The sequence below is a fragment of the Artibeus jamaicensis genome, unplaced genomic scaffold (genome assembly GCF_021234435.1).
Source record: "Artibeus jamaicensis isolate MK-2021 breed Jamaican fruit bat unplaced genomic scaffold, CSHL_Jam_final contig_463, whole genome shotgun sequence".
Lineage (NCBI taxonomy): Eukaryota > Metazoa > Chordata > Mammalia > Chiroptera > Phyllostomidae > Artibeus > Artibeus jamaicensis.
In genome coordinates this window covers 785,612-801,489 of record NW_026521841.1, presented here as the reverse complement: position 1 = coordinate 801,489, position 15,878 = coordinate 785,612, and the positions used below count along the sequence as shown (strand labels likewise).

General features: G+C 39.4%; 1 protein-coding gene across 14 annotated transcripts in view; it reads right to left on the bottom strand.

The window, feature by feature from the left end:
• CLASP1 (cytoplasmic linker associated protein 1) overlaps positions 1 to 15,878 on the bottom strand; it is a 284,449-nt gene that overhangs the window by 37,797 nt on the left and 230,774 nt on the right. For all 14 annotated transcript variants that reach the window (XM_053666530.1, XM_053666542.1, XM_053666529.1 and 11 more), the window contains 2 exons: positions 15,249 to 15,355; positions 115 to 265 (listed from right to left, as the gene is read on the bottom strand). In XM_053666530.1, the coding sequence (XP_053522505.1) occupies positions 115 to 265; positions 15,249 to 15,355 (258 nt within the window). The remainder of the gene's footprint in view (positions 1 to 114; positions 266 to 15,248; positions 15,356 to 15,878) is intronic.

Genomic DNA, 15,878 nt, shown 5'->3' with positions numbered 1-15,878 from the left:
TTTGACTACAGGCTAAAAATAATAATGAAGCTCAATAATAACAGTAGTCAGTGTTCAGAAGAATCGGTAATTATCACTTAACAAACAGTTCTCTACTAGCCTGGGGATACTTACTATATCACAGTCCTTCTTGCCATCTCGTTTAATTGGCTCATTGAGATCCTCTTGGCTTCGAAAACTAAACTTTTCAATGGCTTCTGTTACTCCACGCAAAGAACTATAGATTTCTTCAGAGTTCAGGTTCTCTGTATCATAGTCCAGCATGCTAAAGACCAAAATATTTTCTCTCTTAAATTGAGGCATATGCATAAAACTGTGATATATATATAAATTCCTTCCAATAATTTCCATAGTAAAGTACCCAAGTATGTTTCTTTAGGTGTTTTGGAATGAAAAGGAGACATCTGTTGTTAGAGCAGCAGCAGGGGACAGTTAATTGTACATCTTCTTGGTCAGATCTGCACATTACAACAGCACTCAATTAGAACCAGGGGGAACAATGACCACAAGAATGCAAGAACTCAAAGAGTGACAACTGGTGACTGAATGCATGAGGTAATGAAAGCGGGAAAATAATATCTTGAAGTCAGAAAAAAGTAGTTTGGTTGTTACTGGCCTCAAATATGCAAACTTAAATTAAGAGGAATGGGCACTTCAATATAAAGCTAGTATTACAAACAAATTTCAGAAGAGCAAAGCAAATGACTTCTTGGTTACGCTCACCAGTGTCAGAAACTTGTAAATAAAATACTCTGTTAAAAACTAAAAAACTAACCCTATATCTCAAAGTCAGAACCACTTTACCAATGGGTTCCTGAGAGTCTAACTCATATGTTAACTAAGTAGCTTGTTGAGAATATCTAACTCTGGTACATGTTTTTATTTTGAGTTTTATAATAAAAGCAAATCTTATAAACATGAATTAGATTCTGAGCTAGATATCTAAAGGCACTTCAAAAAGCCAGAAATATTTGTCCCTTCAAGAAAAGTGAAGTCAACTGTTGTACCTTTAAAACATTTACCATAGCTAAACATGAAATGAAGCAAAAATCCTAAATAGCCTTTTGGTGTAATGCAGTGTGTCAACAAGTAGCCTTTAGAAGTTTGAAAAATGCACTGAAATAAAAGCTCCTAAGAACGATGACGACGACAACAAAATCAACTGCCCCTTACTAATAATGTTAAAAAATGCACAAATAAATACACGAGTATAAAGAAAGCAAAACATGAAGCAACAGTCAACACAGGGCAATTCAAAATTATAAACTTAGTTTAGATGTCACTAGTTTAAAAAAAAATATCCAGGAAGATATCAGGTAAGTTGGTCTAACTTAGCTATGCTGAAGATTCCTAGCCTAGGACAGTCTAAAAATCCTTGGCTATATTTAAGTAAGCATTCAACATCCCTAAGGATTGCAATCTTTCTGTTCTTCTAACGAGAAATAATGAAAATTAAGCACACGCTGGCAGAGCTCTTCCTAAGGACAACACAACCAATCCTGTACATTTTCATATGAGGTAAGTTTCCTATCATTTAAAAACAAGTAACATTTACTACCCCCCTCTCCTGCCTGTGTTTTTTAATGGTCTGGGCAGATGAGAAAGACAAGATTTAGACAGTTCTCACTTGGGAGTAGTCAGGCTGGCTTGAGATTGCAATAACCCAAGTGTTTTCTAAGGCTAGTTAGGTTCTGCTAGACCACAAGATCTGAACTTACTCTTAGAGATGGAAGCCATTTGCCTGCAAGTACAAAACTGGCCCAGATAAAACTTCCTTTTCTTTTCTGATGAAAGAAAATACACACCTCAATTGCACTTGGACAGTTCACAAAAATACATGCCAACTCAAAGATTGGTTCTGGCACCAAACAAAAAGAGACGTGAACTTGAACATGTTTACAGCTAAAATCCCTTGTATACGTACTAACAGAAAGTGAACTAAAAATCTTGAACAAAATTCAAGATTCCAACTCCTAAGAGGCAATATCCCTTTAATGTGAAGAAGCTTCCTGCCACCCTCCCCTTCTAGACCACCACAATGCCAGATTATGAACAAAAGGATTTATACATCTGGCTAGTGAACTTTTTAAAAATAAAGACTAAGTAAGACTCAAACAGACTTCTGCCAAGATGGAGGCATAGGTGGAAACACCCTGCATCTGTGCAAACCAAATCTAAAAACAAAATTTTAACAACAATAAACGCAACCAAACCACACAGAAAATCGACAATACAAAGTCCGAAAACAATGAAATGCTCAGCTAAACCGGTAAGAGGGGCGAAGCCAGCAGTGGAGCGGGTTGGCCAAAAAGATCCCGGACGGGGGTGGTGCGCAAGCAGCCGAAGGCACAGATCCCAGGTGCGGGCTAGCTATGGGCAGACACAGGGAAGAGGCGCAGCTGGCTGTCTGCGGTCGGTCAAGCATTTGCGTGCAGATAAACCAGTGAAGAGGCGAGCATTGAGACCGGAAGGCGGCAGGCTCCCACATTTCCGCTCAGATAAACAAGCAGGGGCGGTCTGGGTGAGCGGAGAGGACTGCCATTTCTCCCTCTCTGACCCCACCCCCACATACAGCATCACAAACCAGAGATCCGGGTGGCCCCGCCCTGGTAAACAACTAAGACTCCGCTCCTCATAGGTAACAGGCACAAACAGATCAAAACATGGCTCAAGAACAACTAAGAGCCCCAGAGCCGATAAATCTAAGTGATGAAGAAATAGCCAAACTTTCAGATGCACAGTTCAAAACACTGGTGATCAGGATGCTCACAGAACTGGTTGACTTTAGTCACAAATTAGAGGAACAGATGAAGGCTAAACTATGAAGGGAAATGAAGGGAAATACAGAGGAAACCAATAGTAATAGAAAGGAAACTGGGACTCAAATCAAAGGAGTGGACCAGAAGGAAGAAACAAATGACCAAACAGAAAAGAAGAAACAAGAATTCAAAAAAATGAGGAGAGGCTTAGGAACCTCCAGGACATCTTTAAACCTTCCAAAATTCGAATTATAGGGGTACCAGAAGGGGAAGAGGAACAGCCACGAGTGGAAAACTTATTTGAACAAATAATAAAGGAGAATTTCCCCAATCTGGCAAAGGAAATAGACTTCCAGGAAATCCAGGAAGCTCAGAGAGTCCCAAAGAAGTGGGACCCAAGAAGGAACACACCAAGGCACATCATCATTACATTAGCCAAGATGAAAATGAAGGAGAGAATTCTAGAAGCAGCAAGAGATAAGGGGACAGTCACCTACAAAGGAGTTCCCATCAGACTATCAGCAGATTTCTCAAAAGAGACCTTACAGGCAAGAAGGGGCTGGAAAGAAGTATTCCAAGTCATGAAAGGCAAGGACCTACATCCAAGATTGCTCTAACTTACTTTCAATTACTAAACCAACTCAGACTTCCAACTTAGGAGTACATGTTCCTAACTAAGTTCAAGCTGTGATGATGCTTCTTTTTAGACTCACTAGCCTGGGGTCTTGAAGTATCTCCTTGGTATGAAGATAAAGCTGTGAGCTCAAGGTGAGAGAAAGAAAGCATTGTTTTAGAAACCATACTACTTTCTAATTGTTATTTTATGCTTTGGTTTGATTTGCCTATTTTCAAATCAGCATCTATGGGCCCTCATTTTGTACAGGAAAAGGAAAACTCCCATAAATGCCACCATCAGAGAATTGTGAACACTGTGGTACCAACAAGCCATTCAATGTGAGAGCAGCAAGAGAAATGCAGTTGCTTTACTTAGAAGAGACCCAGTCTGTCAACTGACCCCACACTAAGCTCAGAGACATATGCAGAACATAATTCTTTAGGCTAACAGGCAGGCCCTGGTCACCTCTAAGCACTGTGATTAGACCCCAGAAAGGTTTCCTTAGGACTGTTTAGATTAGGAAGAGTTGCTTAATCAGTCAGTCTTCACTGACGTAAGGTCAGGCAAATCACCCAATACGAAGTATAATAACATTCCGGACTGCTCTGCTGTAAAGGATTTATATCATGGGTGGGTAGGCATGAAGTCGGGTCTCCAAGAAAAGAGAAACTGGAGACGAGTTTGTTTTCTCAGATTTTCTTCTTTGTTGTTTTGTAGTAGAAAAAATATATTAGAGTATGAAAAAAGGATAACTGTTCCTTATTATGATATCAATAGGATTTCAGCAAAGAGATAGACGAAGATTTCCTGTTATATGTCTGACTAGTTTTCTAAGTGTAAAAGTCTCCAGTCACCTCTCTCCCACCAAAGTTACAGGCATTTATTAAGCATCAGCTATATTATTGTGTGCATGTGTGAAGGATGACTCTGAGAATAGGATATCTTCTGGAGGGCAGTCTTGACGGCTGGCTGGGAAAAGGGCTGAGGGTGAAGCTTGGTGCCAATATACTGGGCAACAGTCAGTAAACTGGTCTTATACCTTGTTGCATGGTTAATCTTTAAAAAAAGAAGGAAGCGTAGTGGCATGCTTTATTAACACTGATGACAGCAGTGACATCTCACTGCCAGTGTGTCCTTGCCCTAACCTTGTGTATTACGTACAAATAGTCATTAAAGGATTCTCTGTACACTTCAGAAGTTACTTTTGCTGTTAGAACTTCAAAAGAAAGATGTTGTTAAAACATTTAGCTGACTTGTTTACTACGTACAACTTCACTATGTTGAGGATACAAAAACAGGAATGTAAATCAGTACAAAAGCTATCTCTGATACATTCAAAACCAAGAATTTATTTTCACCCTTGTCTTAGCACAGTGGGTACAAACTCATCTTACAAAGCACAAAACAGCCGGACTGACCCTGCTATGCCCCTCTAAGGACAGCCTTCTAGCGAAGGAATTCTCTGGTTTTTGAACCTTTATAAAAAGCACTTAAGAGACCTCCAAACGGGTTTCTGTAGGAACACATGGACCCAACTCTGTACCACAGATCTGCCATCTGATGGAAGTCCCATCCCTTCTTCTAGACTCATTAAATGTTCTCACATCAAACCAGGGGCTGGTGAGAATATCGCCAGCTCTCCCGCCTTGAGGCAGGGAATCTACTACGGCATTACTGAATGCCCTTCTTCAGGCTTTCTTTCTGGATCTGTGTCCTAAGACGATCACGAGGTTAACATGACATTGTGAAGGTTATCAGTCTACATAATCACCAGCAGGACTGACAGCTGCAGGTGCAGCTTGGGAAGAGCAGGTCTCACTTGCTTCTTTGTGCGAATGCCTAACACACATAAGAATGCTAAGGAAACTGTGCTCTCTGTTGCTTGCCTTGATTTCATGGCATTGCCTGAGTGCTTTCTGGGGGCTAAGCAATAGTATAGATGCCAATTATTTCTGTCAGTTGATGAGATGGTTTGTCCTTGTGACATGGCAGGGACTGTACTGCTGAGGTTTGACAAAGGTCACACACCTGCTCACACTTCTCACCGTGGCTCTCCTCCTGCTAGTCTAAGCCAAAGCAGAGAACACACTGGAGGCTGCTGAAAGGCTTTTTAAAATAACTAAGATGACCTTAGAAATACAATAACACTGTGACACCTCAGACAAGTTTAACAGGTAGTTTGTTACCTGGGAGAGTAAGAGTGCCTGGGAGTCTTGTGGAAGGGAGTGGTGGGAATGGAGTTAGGCTGAGAAAAGGGAGGTGGCTGCTTGGATTGCCCATCAGCACTCCAACCCCATAATCGACTGTAGTGATCAGAAAAGGAAAATCAGAAAGAGAAACAAAAAAGGCAAAGGAAAGGGAGAAGGAAGGGGAGAGGAAGACACTATATTCCAAGTGTCTTAGAGTCTCCTCTTTCCTTGACAAAGTTCTATCAAAATTCATTGGAGCAAAATTAATACTTCACCATACAGAGAAAAAAACATATTTTCTTTTATCAATATAATTTGGTCCTCAATAAGACTGTTTTATTTCCCTCTCAATCATAAATTTACACTTTTAAATTGCATGAGATTCTGAGTACAAGTGTGAAGCATGGGTGTGCATACACATACACTAGGAAGGACATTACAGGCACTTAAAAAATATGGATGTTCACTTTCAGATAGTGCAATCTATTATTTTAGATACAACCAAAGAAGAAAGTAAGGGCCTTAATTCAAATGGGACCAAAGGAACTTAGCAGGAAGAATCAAAGAATGTGTCATTCTGACCAGAGGCTGGGATCCAATCAATCAGATGGAGTTCAGAGGCTGCCACAAGCAATTTTTTTTTTCTGAAAGAACAATATTACCACCAGAAGGCTAGGCAGCAACTCTCGGCTAGCCAGCTCAGAGAGAGGGGAATCAAAATTCTAATTCCTGGGCTCATATCATCTACTATGACAAGTAAAACTCATCAGTGAACGTAAGTATTCCTCTTCACTTCACAAATGTCACTAAGTGACCTGGGCTTGCAAGAGGCCCTGACAGAGTATTCTAAGAACTGTTGCAACTCAAAAGACCCAGGGGCATAGGAAAGGGGTAAGACAGACTGGCTAGAAATGTGACAAGAGGCCAGGGGGTGGACCCTGGTATCAGAGACAGTGTTCCTACACAGCAGTACTGCCTGCTGCTGGCACTCATTGTAATTCCAAGAGCAGTAGGTATAAAGCTAATCTCCAACTGAGGACAGTTAGGGCCCCATTTTGTAAGAAGAATAAAGTGGAGATGAGAGGTCACTGGGGCATAAAAACTGTCTCTAAACCACACACTGGGTAGGGAGTGGAGCTACAAGAGGTTTACGGGCAAGCATCTCAGGCTGGACCCAGCTCTGCTGGCAGGTAGAGGATAAAGCAGCACCACTGCTACCTCCCTGTGGGAGAATTCTCACTTTGATTCTATGGATAGTCTTGGTCCTGTGGTGGATGAATGTAAAGTCCACCAAAAACCACCTTTTATTGCTGGGGATAACAAAGGTTATCTAGTCAGCACCATTCTGTTCTACAACATGTTTACCAAGCACCAGAATAAGGACTGCCGCACATGTTTTATCTTCAAGGGAATGGATTTCATGTGATTTCTAAAGTCCTTTTCAACTCTGTTTTTCATATAACACAAATCACACTTGGTAAAATGAGCTAAAATGCATGTTTGATGGTAAAAAACTGCAGGTCCTAAATATCTTCTCAAATAATTAGTAGTATTTGTTTACTAGTTGAAAATTAAGCAGTCATTCTTCCCCCACACAGAAACAACTCATGGAGTGTTTCACTAAGGTTTAACCTGCTGGCTATGGCTTACCTAATACTATTTGGTTGATAAAAATGACTTCCTCACTAGTGATTAAAAAAAAAACAAAACCTACCAAATTAAATTTTTTTCATCATTATAAAATATTTCCTTATTACCACCATGATCAAAGTACAGAATTTGTGGACAAAAAATAATACTAGTTCATTCTGATACTCAAAATTAGAGTAAAGAACAACTGATAATAACTTCTCCCCTTGAGAATAAAAGGATAATGTCATATGGTTGACTCAAAAAAATGGCAGATCACAAAAAATAAACATTTCAAAATCACTGCTCAAGAAAACATCTGAGATAATATAGGGTAGAACTTGTTTACTGCCACCTTGTAAGTTGGCATCTAATCCATTCCCCTATTTAGTGCAAGAGTTCCTTTCTTTTCTAATTTTCCTGATAGAAAGCATGTAGCTTATTTGACTATTTCCAGTAATATGATGCTATGAGGCAATATTTTCTGCTTCTGGACAGCTCCCGTATGAGAGAAATAATAGGTATGAGAAAAATAATTTCTCCTACTGAGTACAAAGTTGGCTGAGGTCAACTGTCTGTTACACACTGACTGGGGCACACTGTTTTTGTTCTGTTTTTTAAAGAAATTAACTAAATAACTAAGTAATTCCCTAAAAAAGAGTTTTTTGGAAAAAAAAATTTAGACCACTCTTGGCAATTTTAATATTAAAAATAAATCTCTCCATTTCTTCCACTGACCTATAACTCTAACAGTAAACAAAAAGTCAGGTCAATTAAGAATAAATGATGATCTGGGGATGCTGGGAAGATGGTGACGAAGTAGGATGGAGCGGATTCTAGCTCCTTTACTCATGGGTGAAAATCCTGGCAGATCTATAGAGAAACAGCACAACAAACCATCGGTTACCCAGCATTTATGAAATTAAAAGACCAGAGATTGTGACCAACGCTGAAACACCAGACAGTGGGAGAGTCAGACACGGGAGCTGGGACACACACTGCCCCTGTGCCACTGCCATAGCAACAGGCCTGGGAGCCAGGGAGTCAAGTACGGGAGCTGGACACTCCAAGCCCCTGTGACGGGTCTGGGCGCCAGAGGAGTCAGCTACGGGAGCCAGGACATTCTCGGCCCCTGTGCCGCTGCCATAGTGACGGGACTGGGTTCCGGGGAGTCAGCCACGAGAGGAAGGACACTTGCAGCCCCTGTGCCTCTGCCATAGAGCCAGGCCTGGGTGCTGGGGAGTCAGCTACGGGAGCTGGGACACTCAGCAGTGGTAGGCAACCAGCGCAGGGACCAGCGTGAGAGTAGGTGGAGATGGAGAACATCCAGATACCTGAAGGAGTCTGCACCACTGAACTTCACAGGTATCATACCACAGAAGTTTACACCATAAACCCAGGGAGTCAGAACAGGTCAATTTTAGAAGCTGAGACTAACAAGAAGACTCTCAAACAATGGGAAGACAAAGAAATAATCCCCAAATGAAAGAAAAGCAGAAACTTCAGAAAGAATGTTAGATGAAATAGAGGCTAATCAACTATCAGATAGTGAATTCAAAGCACTGGTTATTACGAAGTTCAAAGAGCTCACAATGAGTTACCAGAAACTACAGGGGAACTACAATGATCTCTCTGAAAACTATATCAACATAAAAAAAGAAATAGAAAATATCAGCAAGGAACAAGAGGAAATGAAGAGTACAATTTCCGAAATGAAGAACACAATTTCTGAATTGAAGAACACAGTAGAAAGTTTCAAAAGTCGGACACATGAGGCGGAGGACTGGATTAGCGAGTTGGAGGACAAAGTACAAAGCATCTGACATAAAGAGCAAGAAAATGAAAACAGGCTCAGAAAGAATGGAGAGGAATTAAGAGAAATGCAAGACAACATGAAACGTAATAATATCCGAATAACAGGAACACCAGAAGGAGAAGAAGAAGAACAAGGGATAGAAAACGCATTTGAAAGAGTAAAGAGAGAAAATGTACCTAATCTGATGAGAGAAAAAGTCACATAAATCCAGGAATCACACAGAGTCCCAATCAAGAGGAACCCAAGGAGGCCCACTTTAAGACACATCATCATCAAAATGGCAAAATTCCAAGACAAACAGAATCTTAAAGGCAGCAAGGGAGAAAAAAGAAGTAACATACAAGGGAGCCCCAATAAGGCTAGCTACTGACTTCTCAATGGAAACACTCCAAGCAAGAAGACAATGGCAAGAAATATTCCATGCAATGAAAACCAGAGGCCTTCAACCAAGGCTACTTTACCCAGCAAGGCTCTCAATCAAGATAGAAGGCCAAATAAAGAGCTTCCAAGACAAAAGAAGTCTAAAAGAATACCCCTCCACAAAACCAGCTCTACAAGAAATACTAAAAGGACTGCTTTAAGGGAAGGAAGGATAAGAGGGAGACAGAGAGGAACACAGGTACAAAAATGGCAATGACTAAGTACCTATCAATAATAACCTTAAACGTAAATGGATTAAATGCTCCAATCAAAAGACACAGAATAGCTCAATGGATAAGAAAGCATGACCCACACATATGCTGCCTACAAGAGATCCACCTCAGGACAAAAGACCATCACAGACTAAAAGTGAAAGGCTAGAAACAAATTTTCCAAGCAAACGGACAAGAAAAAAAAGCTGGGGTAGCAATTCTCATATTGGACTAAATAGACTTCAAAAAAAGGGCCATAAAGAGAGACCCAGAAGGGCACTTCATAATACTCAAGAGAAGAATCCACCAAGAAGACACTAACATTGTAAACATATATGCACCAAACATAGGGGCACCCAAATATATCAAGAAAATCTTAGAGGACTTCAAGAAAGATATTGACAGCAACACAATTATAGTAGGGGATTTTAACATCCCACTATCAAAAATGGACAGATCTTCCAAACAAAAGATCAACAAAGATATTGCAGCATTATACAACACCCTAGATGAGACGGACTTAACTGATATATATAGAGCCCTTCATCCCAAAGAAGCTAAATACACATTCTTTTCAAATGCACATGGAATATTTTCAAAGATAGACCACATGATAAGACACAAAACGACCCTCAAAAAGTTCAACAAAATTGAAATCATACCAAGCATCTTCTCTGACTACAAGGGACTGAAATTGGAAACCAACCCCAAAGGAAAAAACCCAAAGCACCCAAAATCATGGAGACTGAATGGTATGCTATTAAACAATGAATGGGTCAAGAATGAAATCAGGGGAGAAATCAAAACGTTTCTGGAAACAAATGAAAATAATCTCATAACAACCCAAAACTTATGGGACACATCCAAGGCAGTCCTGAGTGGGAAGTTTATAGCAATACAGGCCTACCTAAAGAAGACAGAAACATTTCAAACAAACAACCTAACCCTATGCCTGCAAGAACTCCAGGAACAACAACAAAGACAGCAAAGAGCAAGCAGAAGGAAGGAAATAACCAAGATTAGAGCAGAATTAAATGACATAGAAAATAAAAGCACAATTCTAAGGATCAATGAATCCAGAAGTTGGTTCTTTGAGAAGATAAACAAAATAGACAAGCCTTTAAGCAGGCTCATCAAGAAAAGAAGAGAGAAGACACAAATAAACACAATCAGAAATGAAAGAGGAGAGATTACAACTGATACCACAGAAATAGAAGAAATTGTAAGAAATTACTATGAAGAACTGTATGCCAAGAAATTTGAAAACCTAGGGGAAATGGACACATTTTTAGAAAAATACAATCTTCCAAAACTCAGTGAAAAAGAGCAGAAAATCTAAATAGACCAATAACAGCAAGAGAAATTGAAGTAGTAATCAAAAAACTCCCATCACACAAAAGCCCTGGACCAGATGGGTTCACACGAGAATTCTACAAAGCATTTAAGGAAGAGCTAACCCCTATTCTCCACAGACTATTCCAAAAAATCCAGAAGGATGGAAAACTCCCAAATTCTTTTTATGAAGCCAGCATCATCCTAATTCCAAAACCAGATAGAGACACAACAAAGAAAGAGAACTTCAGGCCAATATTGCTGATGAACATAGAGGCTAAAATCCTCAACAAAATATTGGCAAATCTCATCCAACAATATATCAGAAAGATCATACACCAAGACCAAGTTGGATTCATTTTAGGGATGCAAAGATGGTTCAACATTCGCAAATCAGTAAATGTAATACATCACATAAACAAAAGCAAAGACAAAAACCACATGATCATATCAATAGATGCGGAAAAAGCTTTTGATATGGTACAACACCCATTTATGATAAAAACACTCAGCAAAGTGGGAATAGAGGGCGCATTCCTCAATATAATAAAAGCTGTATATGAGAGACCTATAGCCAACATCATACTCAATGGGCAAAAACTAACATCTTCTCCACTAAGATCAGGAATAAGACAAGGATGTCCACTCTCACCACTTCTATTCAATATAGTATTGGAAGTTTTAGCCACAGCAATCAGGCAAGAAAAGGAAATAAAAGGCATCCAAATAGGAAAGGAGGAAACAAAACTGTCACTGTTTGCAGATGACATGATAGTGTACATGGAAAACCCTATAGACTCTACAAAAAAACTGCTCGAACTAATTAATGAATTTGGCAAAACAGCGTGTTACAAAGTCAATATCCAGAAATCAAAGGCATTTCTGTATACCAACAATGAATCAGCAGAAGCAGAAATCATGGAAAAAATCCCATTCGATATAGCAAAAAGAAAAATAAAATATCTGGGAATAAACCTAACCAAGGAGGTAAAAGACCTATATACAGAAAACTACACAGCCCTGAAGAAAGAAATCAAGGAAGACACAAACGAATGGAAACATGTACCTTGTTCATGGACTAGAAAAATTAACATCATCAAAATGTCCATACTACCCAAGGCAATATACAGATTCAATTCAATACCTATTAAAGTACCAATGGCATATTTCACAGACATAGAACAAACACTTCGAAAATTTATATGGAACCATAAATGACCCCGAACAGCAGCTGCACTTTTGAGAAAGAAGAACAAAGCAGGAGGGATCACAGTACCTGATATCAAACTGTATTACAAGGCCACTGTAATCAAAACAGCCTGGTACTGGCATAAAAACAGGCACATAGACCAATGGATCAGAACAGAGAGCCCAGAAATACACCCAACTCTCTACAGTCAATTAATATTTGACAAAGGGGGCAGTAACATCAAATGGAGTAAAGATAGCCTCTTCAACAAATGGTGTTGGGAGAACTGGACAGCTATGTGCAAAAAAAATGAAACTTGAGCACAGACTTACATCGTACACCAAAATAAATTCAAGGTGGATAAAAGACTTAAATGTAAGTTGTGACACCATTAAAGTCCTAGAGGAGAACATCGGCAAGAAAATCTCAGATATTTCACACAGCAACATTTTTACTGATATGTCCCCTAGAGCAAGGGATATAAAGGAAAGAATAAACAAATGGGATCTCATCAAAATAAAAAGCTTCTATGTGGCTAAAGAAAAGAGTATTAAACTAAAAAGAAAACCAACTGTATGGGAAAAGATATTTGCCAATGATACCTCAGACAAAGATTTAATCTCCAAAATATACAAAGAACTTACATGACTCCACTCTAAAAAGACAACCAACCCAATTCAAAATTGGGAAAAGGACTTGAACAGACACTTCTCCAAGGGGGACATACAGAACATCCAGAGACACATGAAGAGATGGTCAATATCGTTAGCTATCAGAGAGATGCAAATTAAAACCACAATGAGATACCACCTTACACTGGTCAGGATGGCTATCAAAAAAAAGCAACAAACAACAAATGTTGGAGAGGTTGTAGGGAAAAGGGGTCCTTAGTTCACTGTTGGTGGGATTGAAGACTGGTACAGCCATTATGGAAAACAGTATGGAATTTTCTCAGAAAAATAAAAATCGGCCTGCCTTTTGACCCAGCAATTCCACTGCTAAGATTATATCCTAAGAATCCTAAAACATCAATATCAAAGAACCTATGCACCACAATGTTCATAGCAGCACAATTTACAATAGCCAAGAGTTGGAAGCAACCTAGGTGCCCATCAGTAAATGAATGGATCAAAAAAATGTGGTACATATACACAATGGAATTCTATGCTGCAGAGCGAAAGAAGGAGCTCCTACCCTTGGCAACAACATGGATGGAACTGGAAAGCATTATGCTGAGTGAAATAAGCCAGGGGTTGAAAGACAAATACCATATGATCTCACCTTTAACAGGAAGCTAAACAACGAAACAAACAAGTAAGCAGAAAAAAACAAAAAACAAAGACAGTGAAATAGAGAACAAGGGGCCAGTGACCAGAGGGGAGAGGGAAGGGAATTTAGGGGGAAAAAAGGGGAGGGGTTTGGAGGAACAAATAGGAAGGACAAAGGGACTGTTTCTGGCTGTGATAAATTATGCTGGCAACTCCCAATGATCTTTTAATTAACTCAGTACATTTAATAAAATGCTTGAGTTTTACCATTTGCTTATTACCTAAAAAAATGTGCCACCCTAATAATAAAAGTAAAAGATAAGAAGTATGACCTGTGTGTTACTGAAGGACAGATTTTCCCTTAATGCTACAAAGTATCAATTCTAGACAAAAGCAACAATTTACAGAAAATACAAGTTTTCCACAAAACTCTGCCCCAAGAAAGAGAACTCTATGACTCTACTGTCAACACCAAACCTTGGTCATTTAAGACAAACCATACACTTTAGATACAGATACAGATGTTAACCTCAAAAAAACAAAATTGTGGCTGAGCCTCAGTCACACCAGGGGAAAGTTAGACATATTTCATACATTTCTGGTCTCAGTTATCTAATTAGAATAGCCTGCTGAATCATGACGACAGACCAAATTTGGAGAAATAACACCATACTCTCATCTAGTTAAATACACCAGGGGGGCTTAGGGTGATTAAAGTAGGATACTGTAAGTATACAAAATACTTTGTTTTACCAAGACAAAAACACCAATTTGATATATCACAAAATATTTATATAATAACCTAAGGAACTGCAGAGAAATTCATTGGTAAAGACAGAGGAGTACAGGACTCTTTATCACTTAAAAATAAAAATTTAAAAGAACTTATGTTTTGATTATCTGCCTACTAAAGAGGTAATCCTTAAAGGGAAAATGGCATACTTGCAGTATTGTCTTATAATTTTAAGATTATTTAGTCAGCAACCCTTCAGACATAGCCCTTTGATCCTGGGTCAGTGATCCCAAAGACCTGGACTTCTTGTGGACTGCACAGCATGTATGACTCCTGCAGGTCCAGCCACTGGCTCTCACTTAAAAGTCTGGCCTAGAGTCACTACTCTGAGGGAAAGCCATAAGGGAATCCAACACATGCCAGGGGGTCACAAAAGCCACCATGCAGAGACTGCTGAAGGCTCTGGCTAGATGGAGAAGTTTTAACTAAAGATCCTGAGGCAGGGCATTCTCTCTTCTTCAGTCACTGCCTCAAACTCTGTAAGTTAATGTTCACGTGAGTTGAAAATGCTGATCCAAGTTTAGTTCTCAGGTTCTTACTCCCCTCTCCTGAGCAGTATTCTGCTTCAAATATGAGCCCACAATGAAAGCAACTATGCTTAGAATGGCCACTGTGTTGAAAAACTATACCAGACAATGTGTAGACGGACTCTAAAGAATTTATTTAGATGATTAAATACCTTCTTCAAGTGCTCCTATCACTTAGAGAATAGGTGATAAGTTTCTAGATGATTTTTATGTGTAAGGGTATTAAATGTAGCTTTTTAATTTCAAAATCTTTAAGGTACTAGAAAGGGTTTAGAGCTACAAGAATTTCAGACAACGCTCAGCACAAACCACTCATCTTACTGTAGAAGTTAACCACTTTGCACAAGATTATTCAGTTTAGATTTGGTTGAGGACTGGAATCCATGGTATCCTGCTATCCATACACTTTTTGGTATGAAGCTTGGTCTAAAATATAAAAATAGCTACATAGACACATTGGGTGCTTTAGTTTCTTCACTTTTGTTGAAATGGCATTACCTTGGAGACAGGCCCCCATGGGAACAGTTGGTGGGTGAGGTCAGGGGGCTGGTCCTGCTGCTGGTATGTCGGGAGGGAGTCCGGCCAATTGTATTGCTCGGAGAGCCCTGGGGTGAAGGCAGAATAAACACAGAATAAAGTCCACTTCTCCCTTGGCATTTTAACCCACATTTAAATAAATGGGAAGAATTTGTACAATCAGGATAATTTTTTTCTGAATCATTATGGACAATTTTAGGTGCACGCTAAACCAAAAATGGGTAACTCTCATACAGGCATTCCTGAAGCTGAATGGCTGATGTTGAATGACTGATGTTAGTTGGGTTATAGTAATAGACACAATTGAGCACTGGCATCTCTACAATATAAAAAATAAGTAACTCAATAAATAAATTACTAAATATAAAAATATAGCCCTGGCTCAGTTGGTTGGAGCATTGTCCTATACACCAAAAAGTTGTGGGCTCAATTTCTAGTCAGGGCATGTGCCTAGGCTGTGGGTTCAATCCCCAGCTGGGACATGTTGGGAGGCAACAAAGATGTTTCTCATATCCATGTTTCTCTCCCTCACTCTCTGTGTGACTTCAATGAATATATCCTCAGGTGAGGCTTAAAAAAAATTAAAAAATA